General features: G+C 39.2%; 1 protein-coding gene across 1 annotated transcript; it reads left to right on the top strand.

Annotated features, from left to right (window-relative positions):
* The first annotated feature begins 1,395 nt into the window (after positions 1 to 1,395).
* tm9sf3 (transmembrane 9 superfamily member 3) lies at positions 1,396 to 24,693 on the top strand. Its single transcript, XM_062996201.1, has 15 exons — positions 1,396 to 1,555; positions 14,215 to 14,410; positions 15,517 to 15,639; positions 15,800 to 15,960; positions 16,059 to 16,136; positions 16,274 to 16,405; positions 17,461 to 17,627; positions 17,779 to 17,873; positions 18,169 to 18,299; positions 18,641 to 18,780; positions 19,969 to 20,037; positions 20,130 to 20,276; positions 21,339 to 21,422; positions 21,605 to 21,681; positions 23,070 to 24,693. Exons 1-15 carry the CDS (start codon positions 1,460 to 1,462, stop codon positions 23,135 to 23,137), a joined length of 1,764 nt encoding a protein of 587 aa, XP_062852271.1. The 5' UTR covers positions 1,396 to 1,459; the 3' UTR covers positions 23,138 to 24,693.

Raw genomic sequence — 24,693 nt, 5'->3', positions numbered from 1 at the left:
TGAGCCTGGTGTAACCAGTAAATGCCTGTCCTGTCATGAATGTAACCAAAGTGTGTCATTTATTGCAAACTTCATCTTCACTTTATTATACTCGCGCTGCTCATCGTATTTCACTGAAGGTTCCTAAAACGAACATTTTTGGTCAGTCATCATTTCAAGTGGCTGCAGCCATAGACTGGAACAAACAGCAAGAAACTCTAAGGCTGGATAAATGTATTTTTAAGACAACTTTTAAAAAACAAATTACAAATATCTTAAGAGATACATGCAGCTGTATGACTAATTGATTCTTCTTTTGGTGCGGCACGGTGGCTAAGTGGGTAGCACTGTCGCCTCACAGCAAGAAGGTCCTGGGTTCGATCCCCAGGTGGGGCAGTCCGGGTCCTTTCTGTGTGGAGTTTGCATGTTCTCCCCGTGTCCGCGTGGGTTTCCTCCAGGAGCTCCGGTTTCCTCCCACAGTCCAAAGACATGCAAGTGAGGTGAATTGGAGACACTAAATTGCCTGTTTCTGTGTGTGATATAACTTGTGTGAACTGATGAATCTTGTGTAATGAGTAACTACCGTTCCTGTCATGAATGTAACCAAAGTGTGAAACATGATGCTAAAATCCTAATAAACAAACAAAAATTCTCCTTTTATACTGTTGCTGGGTGATTCGATTATGTGTTGTATTGTGATCATCGTTGTTTGTTTTCAATGTCTTATGTAAATATGTTTGTATGATTGTTCCTCAAGAGGCTTTGCCTTTTGCCAGACCGCCATTGTAAATAAGAAGCAGTTCTTAATGACTTGCCTGGTTAAATAAAGGTTAAATAAAATAAATAAAAAAGTGTGTAAAACATGACCTTAAAATCCTAATAAATAGATACATAAATCATACTAAATTATTAAATAAGATAATCAAATTAATTTCCAACATGAGACAGAAAAGAAACAAAAAGATGTATTTGAACCCTGTAAGGAAATCAACTTGAACATGATAGGGTTCATTTTACATGAAGACACTAAATAATGAGGGAGTCTAGCTTATCCACACTGACTCCTGAGCTCCTGGTAAAAGCTGATAATAGCAAGGTAAATCTGTGTCCCTCAGAACACTTTTTAAGGCTCTGGAAAAGCTAAGTCAAATCCTACTTCATCTCCTGGAGGAACTTCCTTTCCTGCAGTAGGTAATGTTGGCGATCAGATGACGTGGCTGAAGGTGGCGATGCGCTTTTAGAACAGTGTTTTATTGTTCACCGCTGTCTCAGCGCTGCATAAAAGGATTGGTTAGTTTCGTCCATGTGATTAATTTCTACCAATCACAGCGCACCGCGGTGAGTCATCAGTAACTAACTTATTACATATCGATACGAGAGCATCCTGAGACGACCACTGTCATAGAACCAGGAAGAAGAAAGGTGGGATAGAGTCAAAAAGGCGAATATCCCAAAATCGGACCGAAAACTTTGCTTGAAAATGATGTGGTGGTGCAGGGGGAAGATCGCATTGGTGGTTTTATTGTCTGTTTTAAGTTTGCTGTTACCGACACGAGCGGATGAGCATGATCATACGGTAAGGAAATAATGTCTTCGGCCCAACAAGCCTTGTGTCCGACAGAGTTTGATTAAGAACGATGGATATAAACAATGCTATTTAAATAACACTGTATGCCATTGTTTTGCAGCATTAAATTCTCAAATAGCTTGGAGTGTCACGTTAGCATAATGTCTTCTAATATTAATGCTGTCGCTAAAGTAAAATGTGTAGCTATGTTAGCTAAGCAACCGAGCACAGCTAAAGCTACGTGGTTTACAGGCCGAATCTTAATTAGTCACCAATGTAAATATTAAGTGCACTTAGTAGTGTGTAAAAGCTTAACATTGTAGTGCACTTGTATATGGAGTGTGGAGTTATTTGGAATACATTCCTCTAAGGAGCTTGGATAACTATTAGCTCGATAGCTGGGTTAATAACACTCTCTAACACATTAAGTGACATGCAGCCGATGTGGACTGAACTTGATCAACTATTGACACACGTTATATTTAAAATAGTATTTAAAATGTAGTGCTAGAATTGTAGAAGTCTTCGTTAGCTAGGTAGCTTGTGTTAGCTTTGTGGTTACTGTGCGATGCTATGTACACAGACACATCCTGGTAGGGTAGGCCTGCCATACAGGGACATTATTGCTAGTCAAACTAATGGTGGGTAAATATAAAGATACGTTTTCACATCACACGAGATTCCGATTCATGTTGTAGTATTTAGTTTTGCTGAGATTTTTTAAACTGAAGATTGTCACAATGCAGTAGAAGAAAAGCATGAATTATATGTTTAAAATAGCACATTTGAGTGTAGTCACAACAGTACTTTCACTTAGGACAAACTTGAAATCTAATTACAATCACATCTCTGTGAACACACATCAGCACATACCTTTGCTTTAGTTAAGGCTAGGGCTGGGCGGTATGACCAAACATTTGTATCACGGTATTTTGTATCACGGTATATATATATTTTTTTTTTGTATGACTGGGACTTTTTATATGTATGTGGCTTATTCTACTGTCATATGTACATAGAATATAAAAAGTTTTAGTTTCACCGTGTATATAATACAGGTTTTGAGTACTATAATCTTTGCTTGGCCCCACAAAATGACACGTACATGATGATGGAATCAGTACGTGTGAAACAGTTGCAATAAATAACATTTTTATTGTTTATTTAATATTGAAGTGTTGTTACCATTAGCTCTCCCTTTAACAAATAAACGACGTTTGCAAACTCCACTGTACAGCTTGACCACAGGTCTGTTGTGGAAAAGTGGACAACTTTAAATATCTCCACTTGCAGTTCGCTTAAGTATTTTCACCCCCTAAGACAAACCTGGAATCAACTGTTTTTGTTATTGCTCTGAAAGCTTCTTTTTCGACTGTCTATAGAGGAATCGTGTCCTTGCATATGTGGATTTGCAATGTCGTTGTTTGCAACAGCCGTGGCTCGACAAACTGTGCAGTTTATAGTGTTTTAATCTGTTCTAAACTGCAGACACGGCTAATTTCTTTTGCAGGCCTTTCTGGTGCATATTTGGTCTTCCTCTCTTCATCCTCCATCTGTTTTTGTTTATTCTTTTTCACCATATTGAGGAAACCTCTCTCATCTGTGAACACTGTCATGCTAACACCTGGTTAACTCGTGAGCTGTCTAATTTGCACAACGCTTCACAGCACTTTTAGCGGCAAAAAATATTATATAATCTGCTGCCTACTGAAGTTTACAGCTGTTGTATTAACTATGCCCAGCACTAGTTAAGGCCCAAATTTATTAAATCAAAACTAATCAATACACCGTTACTAGTAACACAAACTCAGTGCTAACTCAGGTAACAGATACCACACACACTAATCTGTATATCCCTTTTTTGGCCAAAGATATACATTGTGATCATGTGCATGGTATGCCCTAATCAACACACAATTTCTAATTTTAGACCCACCATAATTTAAAATTTCAGTTTGTTTGTTACTCAATTTGTATAGATCATTAGGTCTGGATCCTCATTTGTGTTTAAGAACAACTAAAGGAAACAGATTTTGCTGGTGTAATTTATTGTCATCCAGAAACCAAGGGGCAGTTAAGAGTGATCAGTCCACCTGCATGCTTGTTTTTGGGAGGTAAAAGGAAATCATAGTATGCTACCTGGACACATTGAAAACATGGGATTGAACCCAGGCTTTATTACTTTTGTTGCTTTGTGGCAGACAGTCTACCATCGCGTGCCATTTGTTACTACGTTTTATGTATAAATCTATTTTGCATTATTAGTACTATTTTGTCTTTATATCGCTCAGCCAGTGTTTTCACTTTGTCATCATAAGCTTACCCAAATTGTGCAATAAGTTAACACACGGTTAATTTCAGTAGCTGCTATTTTAAGTGAATGATATTATTAACCTTTTTATTATTGTGTCACCCTGAAACACAAGGAGATGGGCAGAAATACACGCTGGACAGGGTGACAGTCCATTGCAAGGCTAACATCTATAGACACAGCTGCTCACAACTAAGGGCAACTTGGAGCATTTAATCCACCTTCTACAAGTTTTTGGGATGGTTGTTTGTGTTTTTGGTGAAAAATTATGCAGACAAATGAAGAACATGCAAATACAGTGACAGGAGGTGAGGGTCAAACCTACGTCTGCCTTGCAGCATTCAGTGGTGGTGTTGTCTTGTTAAAATAATCATGGACTTCACAGGAAAAGACGTCGCCTTTATGGCAGCGTGTCTTTATCAAATATCAATATACTTCTCCATGTCAGTGGGACCTTCACACTTTGGCACCTCCCCAATCACCCATGCCCTGGGCACTGATGCACTTCCATATCATGACAGGTGTTGACGGGTGAAATACTATGACAGGTCTTTGCATCTTTAATCTCGATGGTTCTTTTTGTCTTTAGCACAGAGAACTTGATGTCTGTTTTTATTAGAAGACCCATCTGACCACAGCACAGGTTCTCACTGTCATTTAGTCCATCTTAGATGAGCTGGCGCCCAGAAAACTTGATGTTTCTGTATAAAATTGATGTTTGGCTTTGTCTTTGCATATTATAGGTTTGGTTTTCATAACTTGATGCAATGGTAGACTGTGTTAAGTTACAATGGTTTCCCAATGTTCTTCCAAGCCCATGTGACTATATTGAACATGACAGTTTTTTCCACATGGTGTCATCTGAGTGGCTTGAAGGTCATGCACATTGATGGGTGGTTTCTGGCCTTGCCTTAGACATACTAAAAAATTCTCTGGATTCCCTGCATCTTTCCACAATAGTATGTACAGTAAATGGTAATAGAAATGCCATGGATTGTATATGTTTTTTTTGGTTAACACACAGCACTAGCATATCGGGGCAGTTGTAGCCTAGTGGCTAAGGTACTGGACTAGTAAGCAGAAGGTCGCTGGTTCAAACCCCACCACTGCCAGGTTGCCACTGTTGGGCCCTTGAGCAAGGCCCTTAACCCTCAATTGCTTAGACTGTATACTGTAAGTCGCTTTGGATAAAAGTGTATGCTAAATGCTGAAAAATGATCCTAAAAAATTATCCTAAAAATGCAGCATGGACATATTTGCTGCTTACAAAATTCAGGTTTTAAAAATAACTTTAGTCAATTGCTACTAGTCAATTGTAGTTTTCGTTTTTTCCTATGTTGGCCAATTGCAGTCACTCATCTGTATGTATCTTTGATGATTGAAAGTGTAGAGGTAGCTATTTCCAGTAGTATCCAGTAAGATGCTTCCTTCATATTGGAAGTGTTATCATTTCAATGCTCTTATGAACACACCCTCCAGGTGTATATTAACTGATGTGGTGAAAAACCCTTATGAAATACCTCAAAGACTTAATTATAAGAAGAAAAGAGTCTCACATAGAAACTCTGTGAATGCTATAAGAAGAAAAGAAAATAATCACCCTTAATACTCCCATCAGTGACCTTGTAGGACAGTGGAAGATTCCACCACTAACAGAGATTTTTTTGCTAGATCATAGAAACTGGTCATGTATACCACTTTCCAGTAACATTTCATTGCAGCAGTATTCTTGGAATATTGAATTATGACTACTGGCAATCATGCCCTAAACATATCTACACGTTCTAAGTAGTAATTGATTATGTATTAATACTACTAGTGTAGATTAACATTTTTCTCTCACACTGACTGTGTCCCCCCCCCCCCCCCCCCCCCCTTATATATAGTTTGTTCTCAAAAATGTATATGTTTGTCTCTGTGCTATTAACACTGTATAGGTTTGGCTTCTGTGGGACCTGTTGGTTGTGTCTTAGTATTCCAATTAAGGTTAATTAATCATGTATCACAATAATGGTTAGGTTTTGTGTGTATAAGAGAGATGTTCCACAGTAATTTTTCCACAGGGTCCTTCTTAGCATTTATCTATAGAGCCCTATTTTGTTCAGTGTGTTGCGTATGGTACGGGTTGAAACCATCACTCCAGATATCTCCAGATCAGCCTGAAGTTCTCTGGATGTTGTATGTGGTTTACCTGCCACATTTTGAACCACTTTTATTAGGGGTCTTTTATCAGTTTTCCTGTTTCTACCATGTCCTGGAAGCTGGAAGGTTCTTAATGGTTCCATGAGTAGCAAATGTCTTGACGACATTTAGAACTGTTGAATCTGGGATGCCAGGGTCTTTGGACTGCTTGTGTGTGGTGGTGGTAATTACATTTCTGTTTCTCAGACAGCTCTGTTGTATTTGCCACTGTAAACAAGGAACAGGGAATAAAAGTGGCCTTTTAAACATCAAAGCCACCGATTGGCTAATAAAAGTCATATGAGCACTGCCAAGGTGTGGACAGGTGAGACAACTTTCTATTATTAGACAGGTTAGTCTGACGTTTGTCCTCGGTCATGTCCTGGCATTGTTTTCAATGTTGTATCCCTTGTATAAACTTTTTATTTTTATTTATTTTTTGTCTTGTGCATTTATGTATCAAACACATATTATAAATTCAAGCGGTTTCATTTAACACTTTATTTCAGGAGTAATTTTACATAGTGTACTTAATAGTCAGGGGTTCCAGTAATGTTGACCAAAAGTGTTGCTACACAGAGAGGTGTTTAATGCTTAATTGGTCATTATAAAATGGTCAGTCATGGTGGAAAAACCTTTATAAAATAAGACAAAGAATACCTAAAGACTGGATTATGCAGGGAAAGTTTATTTACACTGCACAGTTTGTTATTTGCACAGTGTGTCACATTTGCACATTTATACACATGTATTTATACAGACCAATACTAGTAGGAACTAGTTTAAGCTAGTTTCCTTCAGGCAGGTTGTATTCTCTCTCTCTGGGTCAACTTATCCTGTAAAACACCTTGCTCGACCTTACAATAGTATCATAAAGATGTCATACGTTTAACAGTCTCAACAACCTGTACTTTTCTAATAGAACAAACAATTCTTAAACTAGATCAACAAGTCTTGATCATTTTTCCACTTCACAGGTAACTAAAAATTGGCTGTTAGTTGTTAATGAAAGAAATTGAATTCCCTATTGTGTAGAGGTTTATAGAGTTAAGATTTCACTCCTCTAGCAGTTTCTACACTAGCCCCTTTATTTAGGCTACGGGACCTCCCACGCTTCTCTGAGCTCACAGTGTAGGTAGTCTGGATATGGAGGTTTTTTTTTATTTATTTTTTAAATCAGGAACTCCTTACTATGTATACATGCAGTAAGTGAGCAAACAGATTGATTAGCACTGGTTCAAACCTTTTTATACTGCCAAACTACTGAGGTAGGGATTAGAAAGAAAATAATATCGGATTTGCTCCTGTAAAAGAACTACTCTGAATGGATTTAAGCTCATTACTTTTTCTCACCACTGTTTCTGATGGATTAGTGATAGTAATTTATAGAACGAACAGTGACTAACACAGACATAGATAATATTTGCCTGTATGAAGACCTGCATGAATCCAATCAGCTTGGGTGTTGGCTAAGATCCAATCAATCAAGATCCAAGCATTTGATGGTCTTTTGTCCACATAATGTACATAATACCTATTACTGCCATTAAATGACACCAATGTGTTAAACATGGCGTTAAAACCTAAATAAATAAATAAATAAATTTGTCCACATAATGTCCTTGTAAAATTAAAATAAGCTTTACAATCAGTAACATGTACAAACTGAAAAGATGTTGACCTGCCTTGGTTTGAAAATTTAACTTCTGACTAATGTTGTTGATTTTTGTGTGTATATACAGTGTATCACAAAAGTGAGTACACCCCTCACATTTCTGCAGATATTTAAGTATATCTTTTCATGGGACAACACTGACAAAATGACACTTTGACACAATGAAAAGTAGTCTGTGTGCAGCTTATATAACAGTGTAAATTTATTCTTCCCTCAAAATAACTCAATATACAGCCATTAATGTCTAAACCACCGGCAACAAAAGTGAGTACACCCCTAAGAGACTACACCCCTAAATGTCCAAATTGAGCACTGCTTGTCATTTTCCCTCCAAAATGTCATGTGACTTGTTAGTGTTACTAGGTCTCAGGTGTGCATAGGGAGCAGGTGTGTTCAATTTGGTAGTACAGCTCTCACACTCTCTCATACTGGTCACTGAAAGTTCCAACATGGCACCTCATGGCAAAGAACTCTCTGAGGATCTTAAAAGACGAATTGTTGCGCTACATGAAAATGGCCAAGGCTACAAGAAGACTGCCAACACCCTGAAACTGAGCTGCAGCACAGTGGCCAAGATCATCCAGCGTTTTAAAAGAGCAGGGTCCACTCAGAACAGACCTCGCGTTGGTCGTCCAAAGAAGCTGAGTGCACGTGCTCAGCGTCACATCCAACTGCTGTCTTTGAAAGATAGGCGCAGGAGTGCTGTCAGCATTGCTGCAGAGATTGAAAAGGTGGGGGGTCAGCCTGTCAGTGCTCAGACCATACGCCGCACACTACATCAAATTGGTCTGCATGGCTGTCACCCCAGAAGGAAGCCTCTTCTGAAGTCTCTACACAAGAAAGCCCGCAAACAGTTTGCTGAAGACATGTCAACAAAGGACATGGATTACTGGAACCATGTCCTATGGTCTGATGAGACCAAGATTAATTTGTTTGGTTCAGATGGTCTCAAGCATGTGTGGCGGCAATCAGGTGAGGAGTACAAAGATAAGTGTGTCATGCCTACAGTCAAGCATGGTGGTGGGAATGCCATGGTCTGGGGCTGCATGAGTGCAGCAGGTGTTGGGGAGTTACATTTCATTGAGGGACACATGAACTCCAATATGTACTGTGAAATACTGAAGCAGAGCATGATCCCCTACTCCGGAAACTGGGTCGCAGGGCAGTGTTCCAGCATGATAATGACCCCAAACACACCTCTAAGACGACCACTGCTTTATTGAAGAGGCTGAGGGTAAAGGTGATGGACTGGCCAAGCATGTCTCCAGACCTAAACCCAATAGAACATCTTTGGGGCATCCTCAAGCGGAAGGTGGAGGAGCGCAAAGTCTCGAATATCCGCCAGCTCCATGATGTCGTCATGGAGGAGTGGAAAAGCATTCCAGTGGCAACCTGTGAAGCTCTGGTAAACTCCATGCCCAGGAGAGTTAAGGCAGTTCTGGGAAATAATGCTGGCCACACAAAATATTGACACTTTAGGAACTTTCACTAAGGGGTGTACTCACTTTTGTTGCCAGTGGTTTAGACATTAATGGCTGTATATTGAGTTATTTTGAGGGAAGAATAAATTTACACTGTTATATAAGCTGCACACAGACTACTTTTCATTGTGTCAAAGTGTCATTTTGTCAGTGTTGTCCCATGAAAAGATATACTTAAATATCTGCAGAAATGTGAGGGGTGTACTCACTTTTGTGATACACTGTATATCACTGTCCATTTTATCAGCTCCACTTACCATATAGAGCTTTCACCCTGTTCTTCAATGGTCAGGACCCCCACAGTACCACTACAGAGCAGGTATTATTTAGGTGGTGGATCATTCTCAGCACTGCAGTGACACTGACATGGTGGTGGTGTGTTAGTGTGTGTTGTGCTGGTATGAGTGGATCAGACACAGCAGCGCTGATGGAGTTTTTAAACACCTCACTGTCACTGCTGGACTGAGAATAGTCCACCAACCAAAAACATCCAGCCAACAGCGCCCCATAGGCAGCGTCCTGTGGCCACTGATGAAGGTCTAGAAGATGACCAACTCCAATAGAGTGGACAGTGAGTGGACACAGTATTTAAAAACTCCAGCAGCGCTGCTGTGTCTGATCCACTCATACCAGCACAACACACACTAACACACCACCACCATGTCAGTGTCACTTCAGTGCTGAGAATGATCCACCACCCAAATAATACCTGCTCTGTGGTCCTGTGGGGGTCCGGACCATTAAAGAACAGGGTGAAAGCAGGCTAAAAACGTATGTAGAGAAACAGATGGACTCTGTTGCTTCGATATGGTAAGTGGAGCTGATAAAATAGACAGTGAGTGTAGAAACAAGGTGGTGGTTTTAATGTTATGCCTGTTCAGTGTCTAAAACAGGACAACAAACTTTCACCCAGGTACTCAGATTTTAGAGGATTTGGAGGATTTCTCCATAGTTTACATTATCTTCTCTGCTTTGGTTATTTTTCCACTGAAAAGAAACAAATTCATGTTGCATGTAGTTGCCCATCAGGCATTTCAATGATTAACTGCTTAACATTGACATCCCTGACAAAGAAATCAGTGTCTGTTTATTGCAGTCTGTTAAATATCATTTCAGTTCATTTCCAACAAATGATGATTGATTTGAACTGAGAGCATAAATACAGATCTCTACAGGGATCCCATCCACTCTCCGTGTACATACTGAAGTTAATTATATGACACGTATATAAATGTAATTCTTAATCAGTATTACAAAACAGCTCAGAATCTTTTTTGTCTTTAATGTGTTACCAATTTTTTTGGAAAATTGTCACTATATTTAAGTAAATTAGGAGCTTATTTATAATTAGGGTGGCACGGTGGGTAGCACTGTTGTCTCACAACAAGAAGGTCCTGGGTTTGATCCCCAGGTGGGGCGGTCCGGGTCCTTTCTGTGTGCAGTTTGCATGTTCTCCCCATGTCCGTATGGTTTCCTTTGGGAGCTCCGGTTTCCTCCCACAGTCCAAAAACATGCAGTTAATTCAGTTAATTGGAGATACAAAATTGTCCATGGCTGTGTTTGACATTAAACTTGTAAACTGATGAATCTTGTGTAACAAGTAACTACCTGTCCTGTCATGAAAGTAACCAAAGTGTGTAAAACATGATGCTAAAATAAATAATAAATAAATACATTTATAATTATGTTTTGTATAATTATGGCTGGCAGGCCATTAATATGACGTATATTTGGACAACAGATCCGGATCTCTTCTGTAAAGCCATCCTTTGGGGCGGCACGGTGGCAAAGTGGGTAGCACTGTCACCTCACAGCAAGAAGGTCCTGGGTTCGATCCCCAGGTGAGGCGGTCCGTGTCCTTTCTGTGTGGAGTTTGCATGTTCTCCCCGTGTCCATGTGGGTTTTCTCCGGGTGCTTTGGTTTCCTCTCACAGTCCAAAGACATGCAAGTAAGGTGAATTGGAGATACTAAATTGTCCATGACTGTGTTTGATATAACCTTGTGAACTGATGAATCTTGTGTAATGAGTAACTACCGTTCCTGTCATGAATGTAACCAAAGAGTAAAACATGACGTTAAAATACTAATAAACAAACAAAAGCCATTTTTTGCAATTAGTTTATTACATTTCAAATCATAAAAAGATCATTTACATGTTTGGTTGTTTTAAAAAGTTTTTTTTAAATATATATATATAGGGTAATATAAAACAGCATAGGGTAAATAGTTTTTTGTGTCTGTTGTTTGACGAGTTAGTTGCGGGGTGTTATCTTAAGAGCTGGTAATGCCAGAGACGGTGACAACAAAAGAACATTTTGCACAGTCATCTTCAATTGTCCTAGCTGCCAAAAAAAGAAAGTAGCTGGCAAGGTAGAAGGACTGTGTAGCATACATACAGAGAATGAAGTATTGTTAAACGATTATTTATTCATAGTAACGCCACTGATCAACACTTTCCTTTCTAAACAGGTATTCAAAAGATCTTCCTGATGCAAATTTTGATGTTGAATTAGATTATTAAATTTAGACTGTATAGATTAAGTTGTGACTTATATTTTTGTTTGCTTGTTTTTAAATTATAATTCTAATGTGTTTATCTCCTCTAATCTCTAATAGAAGTAAATTATCATGAAATGTATTAATTTCCTTTTTCTTCTTTTTATGCAGTAAAAGTTATTCAGAGCTTTTAAAAGAACAACCCATATCATACTTCATGTTGCTCTGATTGTGACTTCTGTCTGTCTGACAGCTTCTTTCTGTTGTTGTTAGCCTTAGTTCATATCCACTCTTTAACTTTCTACCTTTGACTGGCTACCTTGTCTCATATTGGCTATTTCATTCTAAGCAAAGTAGAGAACAGTATGCAAAGCTGTGGTTTTGCTCAAGAAACTGCCAGTCTTATTATACTGAAGTAGGTGTGACATGATTTAAATGTTTGACGTTCTCTCTGAGATGTTTAGAAAGAGGGAGTAGTTAGCTACTAGTTTTGTGGACATGAAATGCACAGAGACCTGATTGCAGGTCATTATTGCTGTCCTCATTATTGCGAAAGAGCTGCATGTGTGGCAGTGGTGATTTGGATTCACAAGTTTAAAAAGTGGGAGAAAGTAAAACAAAGTTAGATTAGAATATATTCTGACTGTTCACTTTTAATGCCATGACCTTTTTATTTTAATTAAATTGAGGTTTAGGAGTAATACAGAAAATAAAATGCACAATACAGACTTATTCATCACTGTGGTGCTTTTGGCCAAGTTTGGCCAAGTTCCAGTGATGGACATGAGTTATTACTTGAACAAGCACACGTGTGTAACCTCTGATTAATTAAATGCTTTTTTCATTCGATAATCTTCTGTCAGGTTTTTTTTGTGCTAGCGGAATATCCCGCTGCGCCACCTGGGTGCCCTTCAGTCAGTTTTAAAGGAGATTTGTTTTTGGGATGCAGGTATGTCTGTTTACCTGGAGTAACAGTGTAATTTAAAGTGTACATTTACCAATTTGGTTTGCATCTTGTATTATATAAAGTTTTGGTTCCATTATTATGGCCTTGATCACCCAAGGCTTATTTTGTCATTATGGCCTTGGCCAACGGATACATACCCGACTAATTGGAAGTGAAGTGTGAAAACTTGTACTGACCTTGATTCCTTAGTTAGGTGTCATAAATTGTTGGTGCCTCTACTCAATGTACGTATAGAGTTCTCTGGAAATATAGGCAACAGGTTACTAATATGAAAAGTATACAATGACAGTACGTATTCATAGACGAACACTAAATAACCACACTGGGTATGCTACCCTCATGAAGGTGGCTATGTTGCGTTAATATTTCTAAAGAGCGACATTTATTAAATGGCTCAACTAGGGCTGGGCGATATATCGAGATTTTGTAAAATATCGATATATTTTCATACGCGATATAAGATAAGACAATATCGCATGTATCGATATAGATGTTGCGTTCCAGTTAGATCCGACAGTTCGTCTTTCTCTTCTCCCAGTTTGTCTCTGCACATGTTCACCTGCCCCGCCCCTCTCCCTCACTGAACACAACTCACCCCTCGCCTCTCCCCACCGCCAATTCTTTCTGCCCTCACAACACATGTCTGTAAGTAAAACTCCCGTGATAGCATGGAGACGGTGGAGGAGCTGGTTAGTAAAAATAATAATAATGGCTCAATTATTTGGAGATGGTTCGGATTCAAAGTGTCAGATGAGCAGCGGAATAATGTATTCTGTAGAGAACGCCGAAAACAAGTCCGTGTACCTTTGGTCATTCGTTTTTCACTTTAAATCCCAAAGTTGAAAAACAAGAAAACGAGTCGTTATTCGTTTTAAAAACCAATATTGGAAAACGGAAATAAACAAACACAAGCGCATTCACGCGCTGACATGCGCGTGTTTACTTTATATATAAACAGTGTATGCACGTGTTGAGAAAGTAATAATAACGTAACGACGCATCTCCTGTTGTTCTGACTTGTGTGTTTGTATATGTGATGTGCATATATTTGCTCTATCTGTAAAAATCAAACATTATGGGGAGTGATTTCTGTACTGGATGTTGTACGTGGTCGTGATCAGATCAATTCCTTCCCTACACACTCGCTCCCTGCGCCCTATAGTGCACTTAACATTCTTAAAGGGCCAGACAATATATTTGTAATTCACATTACACAACAGGCGCGACGTTAGAAAACAACAAACTTTTTTTTAGAATAGCTCTAAGAAATAGCTCTAGAATAGCTTTTTTTTTTTTTAAGGAAAAATAGTTCCTGTGTGAAGCTTACCCGGCATAAATATTAATAAAAGTGCCTGTAAAATTTTTTGGTATTTAGTATTTGGAACATGTAGCTTTGTCTCAGAAGTGTCGTCTTGTGTTATTACCTTATGGGATGAAAAAATATCGAGATATATATCGTATATCACCATTCAGCTAAAATATATCAAGATATTATTTTTGATCCATATCGCCCAACCCTAGGCTCAACGTATATTCATATCTCCTTGTTTTCTGTAGTACATAGATAAAGAAGAGGTGGTTCTATGGATGAACACAGTGGGGCCGTATCACAACAGACAGGAAACGTATAAGTACTTCTCCCTGCCCTTTTGTGTTGGCATCAAGAAGACCATCAGCCACTACCATGAGACTCTGGGAGAGGCTCTGCAGGGAGTTGAGCTGGAGTTCAGTGGCCTTGACATAAAGTTTAAAGGTAACTGAGTCTTTATGTATCCCCTGTAACTAACAATTTAGGGGCAAGCAGTAGCCTAGTGGTTAGGGTACTGGAGTAGTAATCAGAAGGTCACTGGTTTAAGCCTCACACCTGCTCAGACTGTATAATGTAACTGTAATGTAACTTGCTTTGGATAAAAACATCTGCTAAATGATGAAAATGTAATTTTAAAAAATGTTACGTTGATGTGCTTATTTTTAACCCCCAAATCACATTTAATTTGAGCAATTTTATTTATGCAATTTCTCCCCATTTCTCTGACTCCGGTCCTATCCGAGGAGGGTGTTTTTGCCTGCCTCAGGCTCCCTTTGACACGTGCGCAGTCCACCAACCCCTCCACTTCTGTACAGGTGCATTGGGCTATTAACCAGGGTCCTTTCACAGCCTTGAAGACCTTACCCACTATCAGTCCGGTCTTTTCCAACCCGGCAGACTTTAATGGCCAATTTTGTCTGCTGCAGACACTGCCAATTATGCCCACTAGGGGGTGGCAAGCCGACCAGTAGCAGAGCTGAGGTTTGAACTCAGGGAGTTCAGAGTCCAGCGCTGTTGTGCTAGCACAGCGGTCCCCAACCTTTTTTGCACCACAAACCGGTTTCATATATGACATAATTTCGCTGCCCGGCAGGGGGATTTAAAATAGAGTAACTGTACTACTCACAAATGAGCTTTCTTCGCTGCAATGAGACACTGCTCCTACCTAGGGGTGATTGGAGACAATAACACCCGTAAAAAAAATAGTGTTTTCATTGTTGATGTAGCGATCTCAAATTACTTATTCTTTCTGTGCAGCCCGGTAATAAATGACCCATGGACTGGTACCGGTCCGCGGCCCAGTGCTTGGGGACCACTGTGCTAGCGGATTATTCCACAGAGTCACCTGGGCACCTCAGTTCTTTTGTAATTTTCATTTGAAAATGCACGCTGCTGGAATATGTCAACAAAAATGTAAAAAAAAGTAAATAAGAAATGCTCTGAATATTGAGTTTAAATATAGGCAATTCATCTGTTGGATTATGGTTCAGTTGGATCTGTAAATGTAAGTGCTTGTAAAATAATTTTGGTGATTCTTTTTTCCTGTACAGATGAAGTAATGCAAACAACATACTGTGAAATTGAGCTTGATAAAACTAGAAGAGATGCCTTTGTCTATGCCATTAAGAATCATTACTGGTATCAAATGTACATCGATGACCTTCCCATCTGGGGTGAGTAGTTTTGGAATTTTTATTTATTTTATGTACTGGGCAAAGCTGTTGTACTTGCACACGCGCTTTATTTCCTGTGTAAAACAGGCTAATGACACAACACTTCTCTAGCTCATCTAGTATCATAAATTTTATTTTATTCTTTGCTCAATAATTGCAGGAATTGTTGGTGAGGCAGATGAGAATGGAGAGGATTATTACCTCTGGACGTACAAAAAGCTGGAGATTGGCTTCAACGATAACAGGATTGTGGATGTTAACCTGACCAGTGAGGGGAAAGTCAAACTTGTGCCGAACACAAGGATCGCCATGTCTTACTCGGTGAGTATGTCTACATTAAGACCTGCTAACAAAATTGTTTTAATACTTGTAATGGTTCATGCAGTATTGAACAATCATTGTCTGTTGTCATGTTGTAGGTCAAATGGAAAAAGTCAGATGTGAAATTTGAAGACCGGTTTGATAAATACCTTGATCCATCATTCTTTCAGCATAGAGTAAGTTATATACTGTCATTAAACATTAGTTGCACGTAAATTCAAGTCTGTTTTTCTTCTCCAGAGAACAATAAACGTGTAAAAAAAAAAATCATGTTTTGTTAATACTCCATGCCTGTTTTCTCTTTTTGTGACAGATACACTGGTTCTCAATATTTAACTCCTTCATGATGGTGATTTTCTTGGTGGGTCTGGTGTCTATGATTCTGATGAGGACGTTGAGAAAAGACTATGCCAGATACAGCAAAGAGGAGGAAATGGATGATATGGTGAGTTGTAGGTTGTACGTCAGCTTGGGTTATTATTATTTATATTTGTGGTCAACCAATAAGCCAAAATACACTGATCAGGCATAACATTATGACCACTTACTGACTGGTCTGTGCAACCCCATACGCAACAAATTGTGATGCACTGTGTATTCTGACACCTTTCTATCAGAACCAGCATTAACTTCTTCATCAGTTTGAGCTACAGTAGCTCGTCTGTTGGATCGGACCACATGGGCCAGCCTTCGTTCCCCACTTGCATCAATAATCCTTGGCCACCCATGACCCTGTCGCTGGTTTACCACTGTTCCTTCCTTAAACCACTTTTCATAGATACTGACCACTGCAGACCGGGAACACCCCACATAAGCTGCAGTTTTGGAGATGCTCTGACCCAGTCGTCTAGCCATCACAATTTGGCCCTCGTCAAACTCACTCAAATCCTCACGCTCGCCCATTTTTCCTGCTTCTAACACATCAACTTTGAGGATAAAAAGTTCAGTTGCTGCGTAATATATCCCACCCACTAACAGCTGTCGTAATGAAGAGATAATCAGTGTTATTCACTTCACCTGTCTGGTCATAATGTTATGCCTGGACGGTGTATACTATATGGACAAAAGTATTAGGACACACCACTTAATTGTTTAATTAGTGTGTTTTATTTAGCCCCATTGTCACAGGTGTATAAAATTGAGCACCTAGCCATGCAGTCCTCTCCTGTCTTATGTCTGGAAAAATCTCATCCACAAATTATAAATGCACACTGGCAATAGTTATTTTTTGCCTATTTTTTGTGCATGTTGCACAATTATCATTTACTATATAATGAATACTTAATTAAGGTGTAATAAAAATTACTGTGTAACAAACAAGTATTGAATGTTTAAAGTAGTATTATTTTACTGATTGATAAAATCTGTTTACTAAACTTTAGGAACTGAGTTGGCTGCCCGAAACTATTGAGGCTAATGGATTGTTTCTGCTTCTGTACCTTTTGGATCACACAAATAAGACTGAAGTCTTAGTCTTTCTTTTGCTCTATTTGTGTATAGGATCGAGATTTAGGTGACGAGTATGGCTGGAAGCAGGTTCATGGTGACGTCTTTAGACCATCAAGCCACCCCCTGATCTTTTCCTCCCTTATTGGCTCTGGATGCCAGATCTTTTCTGTATCGTTCATTGTTATTGTGGTGGCCATGATTGAGGATCTGTACACTGAGTAAGTCTGAAAATGTTTTGTTATTTAGTATTTATTTTGTATATTCATATATCCAGTCACAGGCCCCAAGCTATGTTCTACACTCAAGTGAATAATAGCCATTGACAGTGATTGGTGGGTTTCTTCATTAATATTTGTATTTTTCTTGTAGGAGGGGCTCTATGCTGAGTACGGCCATATTTGTGTATGCTGCTACTTCTCCAGTCAACGGATACTTTGGGGGAAGCCTGTATGCAAAACAAGGAGGTAACTGTCCTGAGATTTAATTCCAAACAGTTTTTATGATGTTAAATGAGAATACAGAGAGACTTTCAATCATATTGTGCTTTTGACTCTAAATTAAGTTACTGTGTTTGCATTGCACATTCTTCATGTTGACAAAACGTCATAGGTTTTTATTTATTTTTTGATTAATGGACTTTATCTTACAGCAGCGTCCAGACAGAACATCTTGAGTTTAACTGAGTCTGGCTTTAGACACTGATGTCTTTAAACCTGGGTTTGTTTTAATTGGTCAGTATTTTTTGTTTGTGTTGAGCAGGTAGGAGATGGATAAAGCAGATGTTTATCGGGGCATTCCTGATCCCAGCCATGGTTTGCGGCACAGCCTTCTTTATCAACTTCATTGCTATCTACTACCATGCTTCCAGAGCCATCCCATTTGGCACTATGGTGAGTGTCGGATCAGCACCAGTGCCTCCTTTTTGTTTGTGGAAATGTTAGATTGGGGACTTTGAGTAGCTTCAAACATTTGTGACTTTCTTATATGTTTCTAACAGTGTACTGTTGTAATTAATTGGTGCATCATTGGTATGATCTATCATACATCGGTTTAAGATCAGTTCATAAACACTTTAAATTAGTAGTGGCCAAGTGTGATGACTGGTGGCACAGTTTGTGTAGAGGGTGCGGCACAGCAATATGGGTCCTGACCATCTACACTGATAAATATTCTTATAATGCCTCAAGAGTACTAGGTAAAGATGATTAGTGACGACATGTGTGTTTTTCAGGTGGCGGTTTGCTGCATCTGCTTCTTTGTTATTCTGCCTTTGAACCTGGTGGGGACGATACTGGGTCGGAACCTGTCGGGTCAGCCCAATTTTCCATGTAGGGTTAACGCTGTGCCCAGGCCCATCCCTGAGAAAAAATGGTATGTTCTTTGTTTGTTTCCTATCAGCTTTAAGTTCTAATGCAGGGGCTGTAAAGCTGTTTTTCCCCAGTGCATAGTTTACACTGTTTGCTCATGAATTATTCCATTTAAAATTACTGTTGTTGAGTCGATTTGGGTTTGGTTAGGGTAAATGAAAAGTTTTCAAAGCTTAGCAGTAATTTTATGTGCAAGAAAATTACCCATAAACAATTAAGAATCATATCAAACTATCTGTGCTTTAAGGCAAATGAGTGTGGCCATAACATTACATTTAGGCATTTAAACATGGGATTGAAAAAAAATAGACTTCACCAAATCCATGCCTGCCAGCAGCCAGGAAAGAAAGGTGATGCTGGGTCAGAGAAAAAATAAGTAGACCCATGCAGTGTAGCTGATCTTTTTTTTTTATCTCAATGACCTAAAGCTTTAAAGGATCAACATTGTGTGTGGTTGCTAAAATCTGCCTTGATGTGAGGCTGAGCAGAAAGTGTGGGTGCTGTTCAGCGCTTGGTTTAACGAGACTTTTTGGAGCATCACTCCTGGTCACTTGTTTGGCCATACCCTTATTTAATGTTTGGCCTATAAGGAAAGTGAATTGGTAGATCCAGGGAAGTGGTAACTATTAATTAAAAGGTCAATGGTTCAAGCCACACATCTGCCTGGTTAATTGTTGGGCTCTTAAGGCCCTTAACCCTCGATTGCTTGGCCTTTATACACTCAGTTGTAAGTCACTTTGGACAAAAGTGTCTGCTTTTCTCCCTCTTTTTGGCAGCTCCCATATTTCAAGGTCGGTGCTGCAGATCCGATCCGCATAACAGACTTGGCACAGTTTTTATGCCGGATGCCGTTGCTGATGCAACCCTTCTATTTTTATTCAGGGGTGGGACCGGCATTGAGACCACACTGACAAGTGCACCTCCACACCAGACAATGGCCAATCTTGTCCATGCAGAACCCCGACTGGTCAATAGCACAGTTGAAATTGGATCCTTATATCCTTGGATCTCAGTGATGGTGGGCAACAGTACTGAAGCACTGTGCCACACAAGCACCTATATAAAAGCTAAATTCTGTGAATATACTGTGTGGGATGTGTGGTGCAGTACCCACTGCAACCATGATCAGGATAAAATCAGTTACTAAAGATAAATAAATGATGACTTTACTGATTCTTTGTTTGTTTATCAGGTTCATGGAACCAGCTGTCATCGTGTGTCTGGGTGGGATCCTGCCCTTTGGGTCTATATTTATTGAGATGTAAGTAAACCCTCTATCAGTTCTTTTTATAAAATGTAATTGTCCCAATATGACTAACAATGTACACTGTTCACTTCTCTCTTTTTTAAAAGGTATTTTATTTTTACGTCATTCTGGGCGTACAAGATTTACTATGTTTATGGGTTCATGATGCTTGTACTGGTGATCTTGTGCATCGTGACTGTGTGTGTGACCATCGTCTGTACTTACTTCCTTCTCAACGCTGAAGACTACAGATGGTGAGAATTTTACTTTTTTGGTATTAATTAGGGCTGCCGCGATTGGTCGACCTAGTCGATGACTCGACATCAATATTTTAAGTCGATGCATCGTTTTTAAAACTATGCTTATAAATGATCCTTTTTAATTTCTACAACGTTTCCATTTATATAACCATTCCTATGATTCCCTCAGCACTACTTGCTGCGTGCATGAACCTAAGTCGTATTTGGTCCATCACTGGATGCGCATTAAGTCTTAAAAATTGCCGTCTGCAGCAGAGGCTGATTGTAGGGAGCTTTCAAAGCAAAGCTAAACGTTTTTCAAGACCCAAATCATCAAGCTTTTGGGAATACTTAAAACTGGCACAAAACAAAATGGTGGTGTGTACACTGTGCAAAGCTTTGATGGTACCACAGCAGCACTAGCTCCATGTTGCACTTCTATATTGTTTCATTTCGCTTCTTAATCACGGAGATCTTGGAATACCGTATTTCTTAGCGAGTTCAGTTAGGGCGCATGAGACGCGGCAAAACTTTTACGTCTATATTGTTTGATTAAGCTTCTTAATCGCGGAAGATCTTGGAATACTGTATTTCTTAGCGAGTTCAGTTAGACCGCCGCACACTTTACTGCGTTGAGCTCGCGATTTTTGTGGTTGCTGTGGAGCTCAAAGCGCAAAAAGCTTTTCATGTGAAACACTTACCACTTTACATGACTTAGAATTTGCTTTGTGTACGGAATGCCATAAATACATGCTGCACTTTGTTTAATATGAAGCACTTGAGAATTTGATAATATGGACATAAACCCTGTTTACATTTAGTTTTGTGCCATATTATTATGCCATACAGTTTTATATTCAAATAAAAGAAGCTTAAATGAGATTCTGAATAAAATTGTTTGGAGGAAAATTAATCGTTCAGATTAATCGACTAATCGATAAAAGAGTCTATAGATTAATCGATAGAAGAATAGTCATTAGTGGCAGCCCCAGTGTTAATTGTTTTTTGGGAATTATTGAGAATGCAAAGTTTTTGTTGAATTGTAAGTAACATATTTATTACTTTTTGTATTCATAGGCAGTGGACAAGCTTTCTTTCGGCTGCATCAACGGCAGTTTATGTTTACATGTATTCCTTTTACTACTATTTCTTCAAAACAAAGTAAGTTTGATTTTTTTTTTTTATTTAGCCTTAACTGTACAAGTACATAATGTCAGCTGTATTGTATTACATAAAAAACCTACCACATTAACTACATTTTTAGCTGTCTAACAGATTTGGTTTGTGTAGCTTATACATTGCTTACAACTCTTTCAACAAATAACACTATTTTGTTTTTGCAGGATGTACGGTTTGTTTCAGACATCGTTCTATTTCGGCTACATGGCTGTGTTCAGCACTGCTCTGGGAATAATGTGTGGTATGTATTCCAAGATTAATTCTGTTTACATCTGCTAGACCTGAGCCTGCCGAGTTCAATGCATGTGAAGTGTATGTAATACTCTCGAATTGGGGTGCAATCTAGTATGCAAGCCTGAAACGGCGGCCTCGGGTCTCAGTGGTACCACTGGCTTTTTTTGGGCATTGTACAGACACAATTTGCCATGTTTGACGGAGAAAAGGCCAAATAAAGCAACACCTTGTTGCCTCAGCAATCAACTTTTGCTATCTGGTCAAGGTACCAGCACAAATACTGGAGGACTTCTTGAGTATAGCATGTTGCTGAGCATCTTCACAAGTAGTGGAGGGGATGTGTATGCTTGATTGTCATGGTTGTGTCCGATTACTAGTCTAGTACCTCAATCGCTGATCTACCCCTGCACTCAAACAATTTTTCATGTCTATAAAATTTTACTACTACTGGATTACTACTGGAGTAGTAATCATAAGGTTGTCGATTTAAGCCTTACCATTGCCAAGTTGCCACTGTTGGGCCCCTGAGCAAGACCCTTTACCCTCAATTGTTTGAAATGTATTCAATGATAAGTGTAAGTCGCTTTGGATAAAAGCGTCTTCTAAATGCCGCAGATGTAAATTTACATTGTTTTCAATGTTTACATTAAAAGCAATTTACAATTGGGTCAGGCTTCCCTGGAATCACTGGGCATGATGCAGTAACACACCCTGGACACAGTGCAACTCCATTGAGGGGCCTTGGCAGCGCCCCTTCAGACTTAGGCAATCATATTTGCATGCAGATGCCCAGTCCGGCTGATTCCAACCCTGGATCCCACTGATAGTGGATTAGCGCAGTTTACCACTATGCCATCCAATAAACCTTTAAATACATAAAATTTTGGGCACCCATGTGGTACAGCACACCAGCACAGAGTTTCTGAACTCCTCGGTTCGAAACTCGGTGTTGCTACCGGTCGGCTGGGCGCCATCTAGCGGGCATAATTGGCAGTGCCTGCAGCAGATACTAATTGGCCATCATATCGGCAGGTTGGGGGTCGGACTATGTGTGGGTGGGTGGTTCTTAATACGCTGTGTAAGGACCATGATTGGCAAAAGAGATGCCTGTGCAGAATGCAGGGGCCAGAAGAGGAGGGCTGTGCATGTGTTGAAAGAGGCGTGTACAGTGACGTGCTCTCCTTGGATGCAATCTGGCATCTCTCAACAGGGGAAGACAAAACTGAGTGTGCTAAATCGGGAGGAAAATGCATTAAAAAAATACATAAAATTGTATCTATTTAGGTTTTATACATATTATTTATTCTTATAAATACATTATTAAAATACCCATAGATGCTGTTAGATAGAAGTTAGTAAATACTCTCTCCCACTGTTTATTTTATGGTTTTCCAGGAGCGGTTGGCTACATGGGAACAAGTGCCTTTGTAAGGAAGATCTACACAAATGTAAAAATCGACTAACGGCCGACGTTTTCCCAGCAGCGGCGGGCACAAGTCCTTATTTCTTTTTGCAAGAAGAGATTGTGATCTTATCTTGTACAAATCTAGTTTTCCATTTTCTCAACAAGGTTGGAAGATTGTGTACACGGGCTTAAGAGAAGATACAATAAACATGTTTTATTTTTATTATTTTTTATTAACTGTTTCATTTCTTTCGGGGCAATCGCATTCAATCATTTTAGTGTAAAAATGGAAGAAACCCTAACATTGGTTCTCCCTCTGATTCTGAATTCTGTCCCACCCAGCATGAGAGAACATAGAGCTTTATTGATGGAATAGCCTAGCTCTCTTCAGTGAAGAGGCCGAAGTGTACGGAGAGCCATTGTTCTGTTCTGTTTGAGTAGATTGTAGAGGGAGGATTGAGTCCATGCTTCTACTGTCTGATTTTGTATTTTTGATTAAGCTGAGCGATGCTGTTGCTGATGTATTGTTTTTAAACTTTGAATCATCTTGAGCTTAGTGTTACTTGATTGGGATTGGATTTATTTATACCAAGTAAATTGGTGTGGGTCACCAGCTTTTCTGCATCCAGGCTTCACAAACCACCAATTTTCAGTTTACACTAAGTACTTCAAATATTCTAACTGGCAAACACTAGCAGTCCTACCATGATTACCTGAGCGACGTGCAGCCATTTTAAATTGATTCACAGTGGTCTTGTGTTTTCCAGTTCAGTCTTACTTTTAATGTTTGATTAAAATGAAGTGAAATGAAAGTCTGTGTGTGAAGAGAATGGGTGGGCTAAACGTGTATATAACCCTAATAATGTAACTGTAGCTGTAGATCCCAATGTATTTTGGTTGTACAGATTTATTACAGGGTGTTTTTTTTTTTTTTTCCTTTTCTTTCTGAAGACATTTAGTTTTGTCTTATTTTTGTGAGCTTGGGTGGGTGGCACTGTTACATCTTAACTGTTGGTGCATGACGTTTTTATCCTAACGTACAAACCCCTTCTCTTTTTATTTGCGTTTTTCCCCATTTTGTTTTCCAGTTATTCCTGATATTCTAATGTTCACTATACATCCAACGCATTGTATAACTTCAGCTGTCTGAAGTGCTACAATTGACTTCCTACTACTCGTAGAGGGGGAAAAAAGAGGACTTATAGCTATGTTATATTTTGTAATGCTTATAATTTAAAGCTTTAAATGACTCTCCATGTGTTGGACAGCCATGCGTTTCCCTCACCATACAAGTTTGGCTCTATAACCAGAAGCAGCATAGTGAACGCCGGATACATTGGAAGTTTCTGCAAACTGAAAACTGTATTGAGTTATTGTACACTTTCACAAGTTTTCACAGATACAGGATGTGCCACAAAAGCATGCTGAGAAAGCTCATGTTTTTTGTTCTGCTGTGTAAATACAGTGTGTAATTAAAATGTCTGAGACGTGGCAAAGCCTTTTTCTAATTCTGGTTCCTCATGTCATGAACCTTGTGATGTCTGAAATGACATTTTAAACATGCTATTAAAATACCTGTTGTCAAAAGAAAACAATAAACAATGTTTATGTACA

This window comes from Trichomycterus rosablanca, chromosome 5 (assembly GCF_030014385.1).
Source record: "Trichomycterus rosablanca isolate fTriRos1 chromosome 5, fTriRos1.hap1, whole genome shotgun sequence".
In the NCBI taxonomy this organism is placed as follows: Eukaryota; Metazoa; Chordata; class Actinopteri; order Siluriformes; family Trichomycteridae; genus Trichomycterus; species Trichomycterus rosablanca.
Note: the sequence above shows the minus strand (reverse complement) of the source record. Positions and strands in the feature narration are given on the sequence as shown.

Bases quoted from the DNA above. Each gene is read 5' to 3' on its own strand.
- tm9sf3 (XM_062996201.1), top strand. From the start codon at position 1,460: ATGATGTGGTGGTGCAGGGGGAAGATCGCATTGGTGGTTTTATTGTCT. The intron at 16,137-16,273 runs GTAAGTTATATA...TTTTTGTGACAG, and splicing joins CATCATTCTTTCAGCATAGA to ATACACTGGTTCTCAATATT. The intron at 18,300-18,640 runs GTGAGTGTCGGA...TGTGTTTTTCAG, and splicing joins CCATCCCATTTGGCACTATG to GTGGCGGTTTGCTGCATCTG.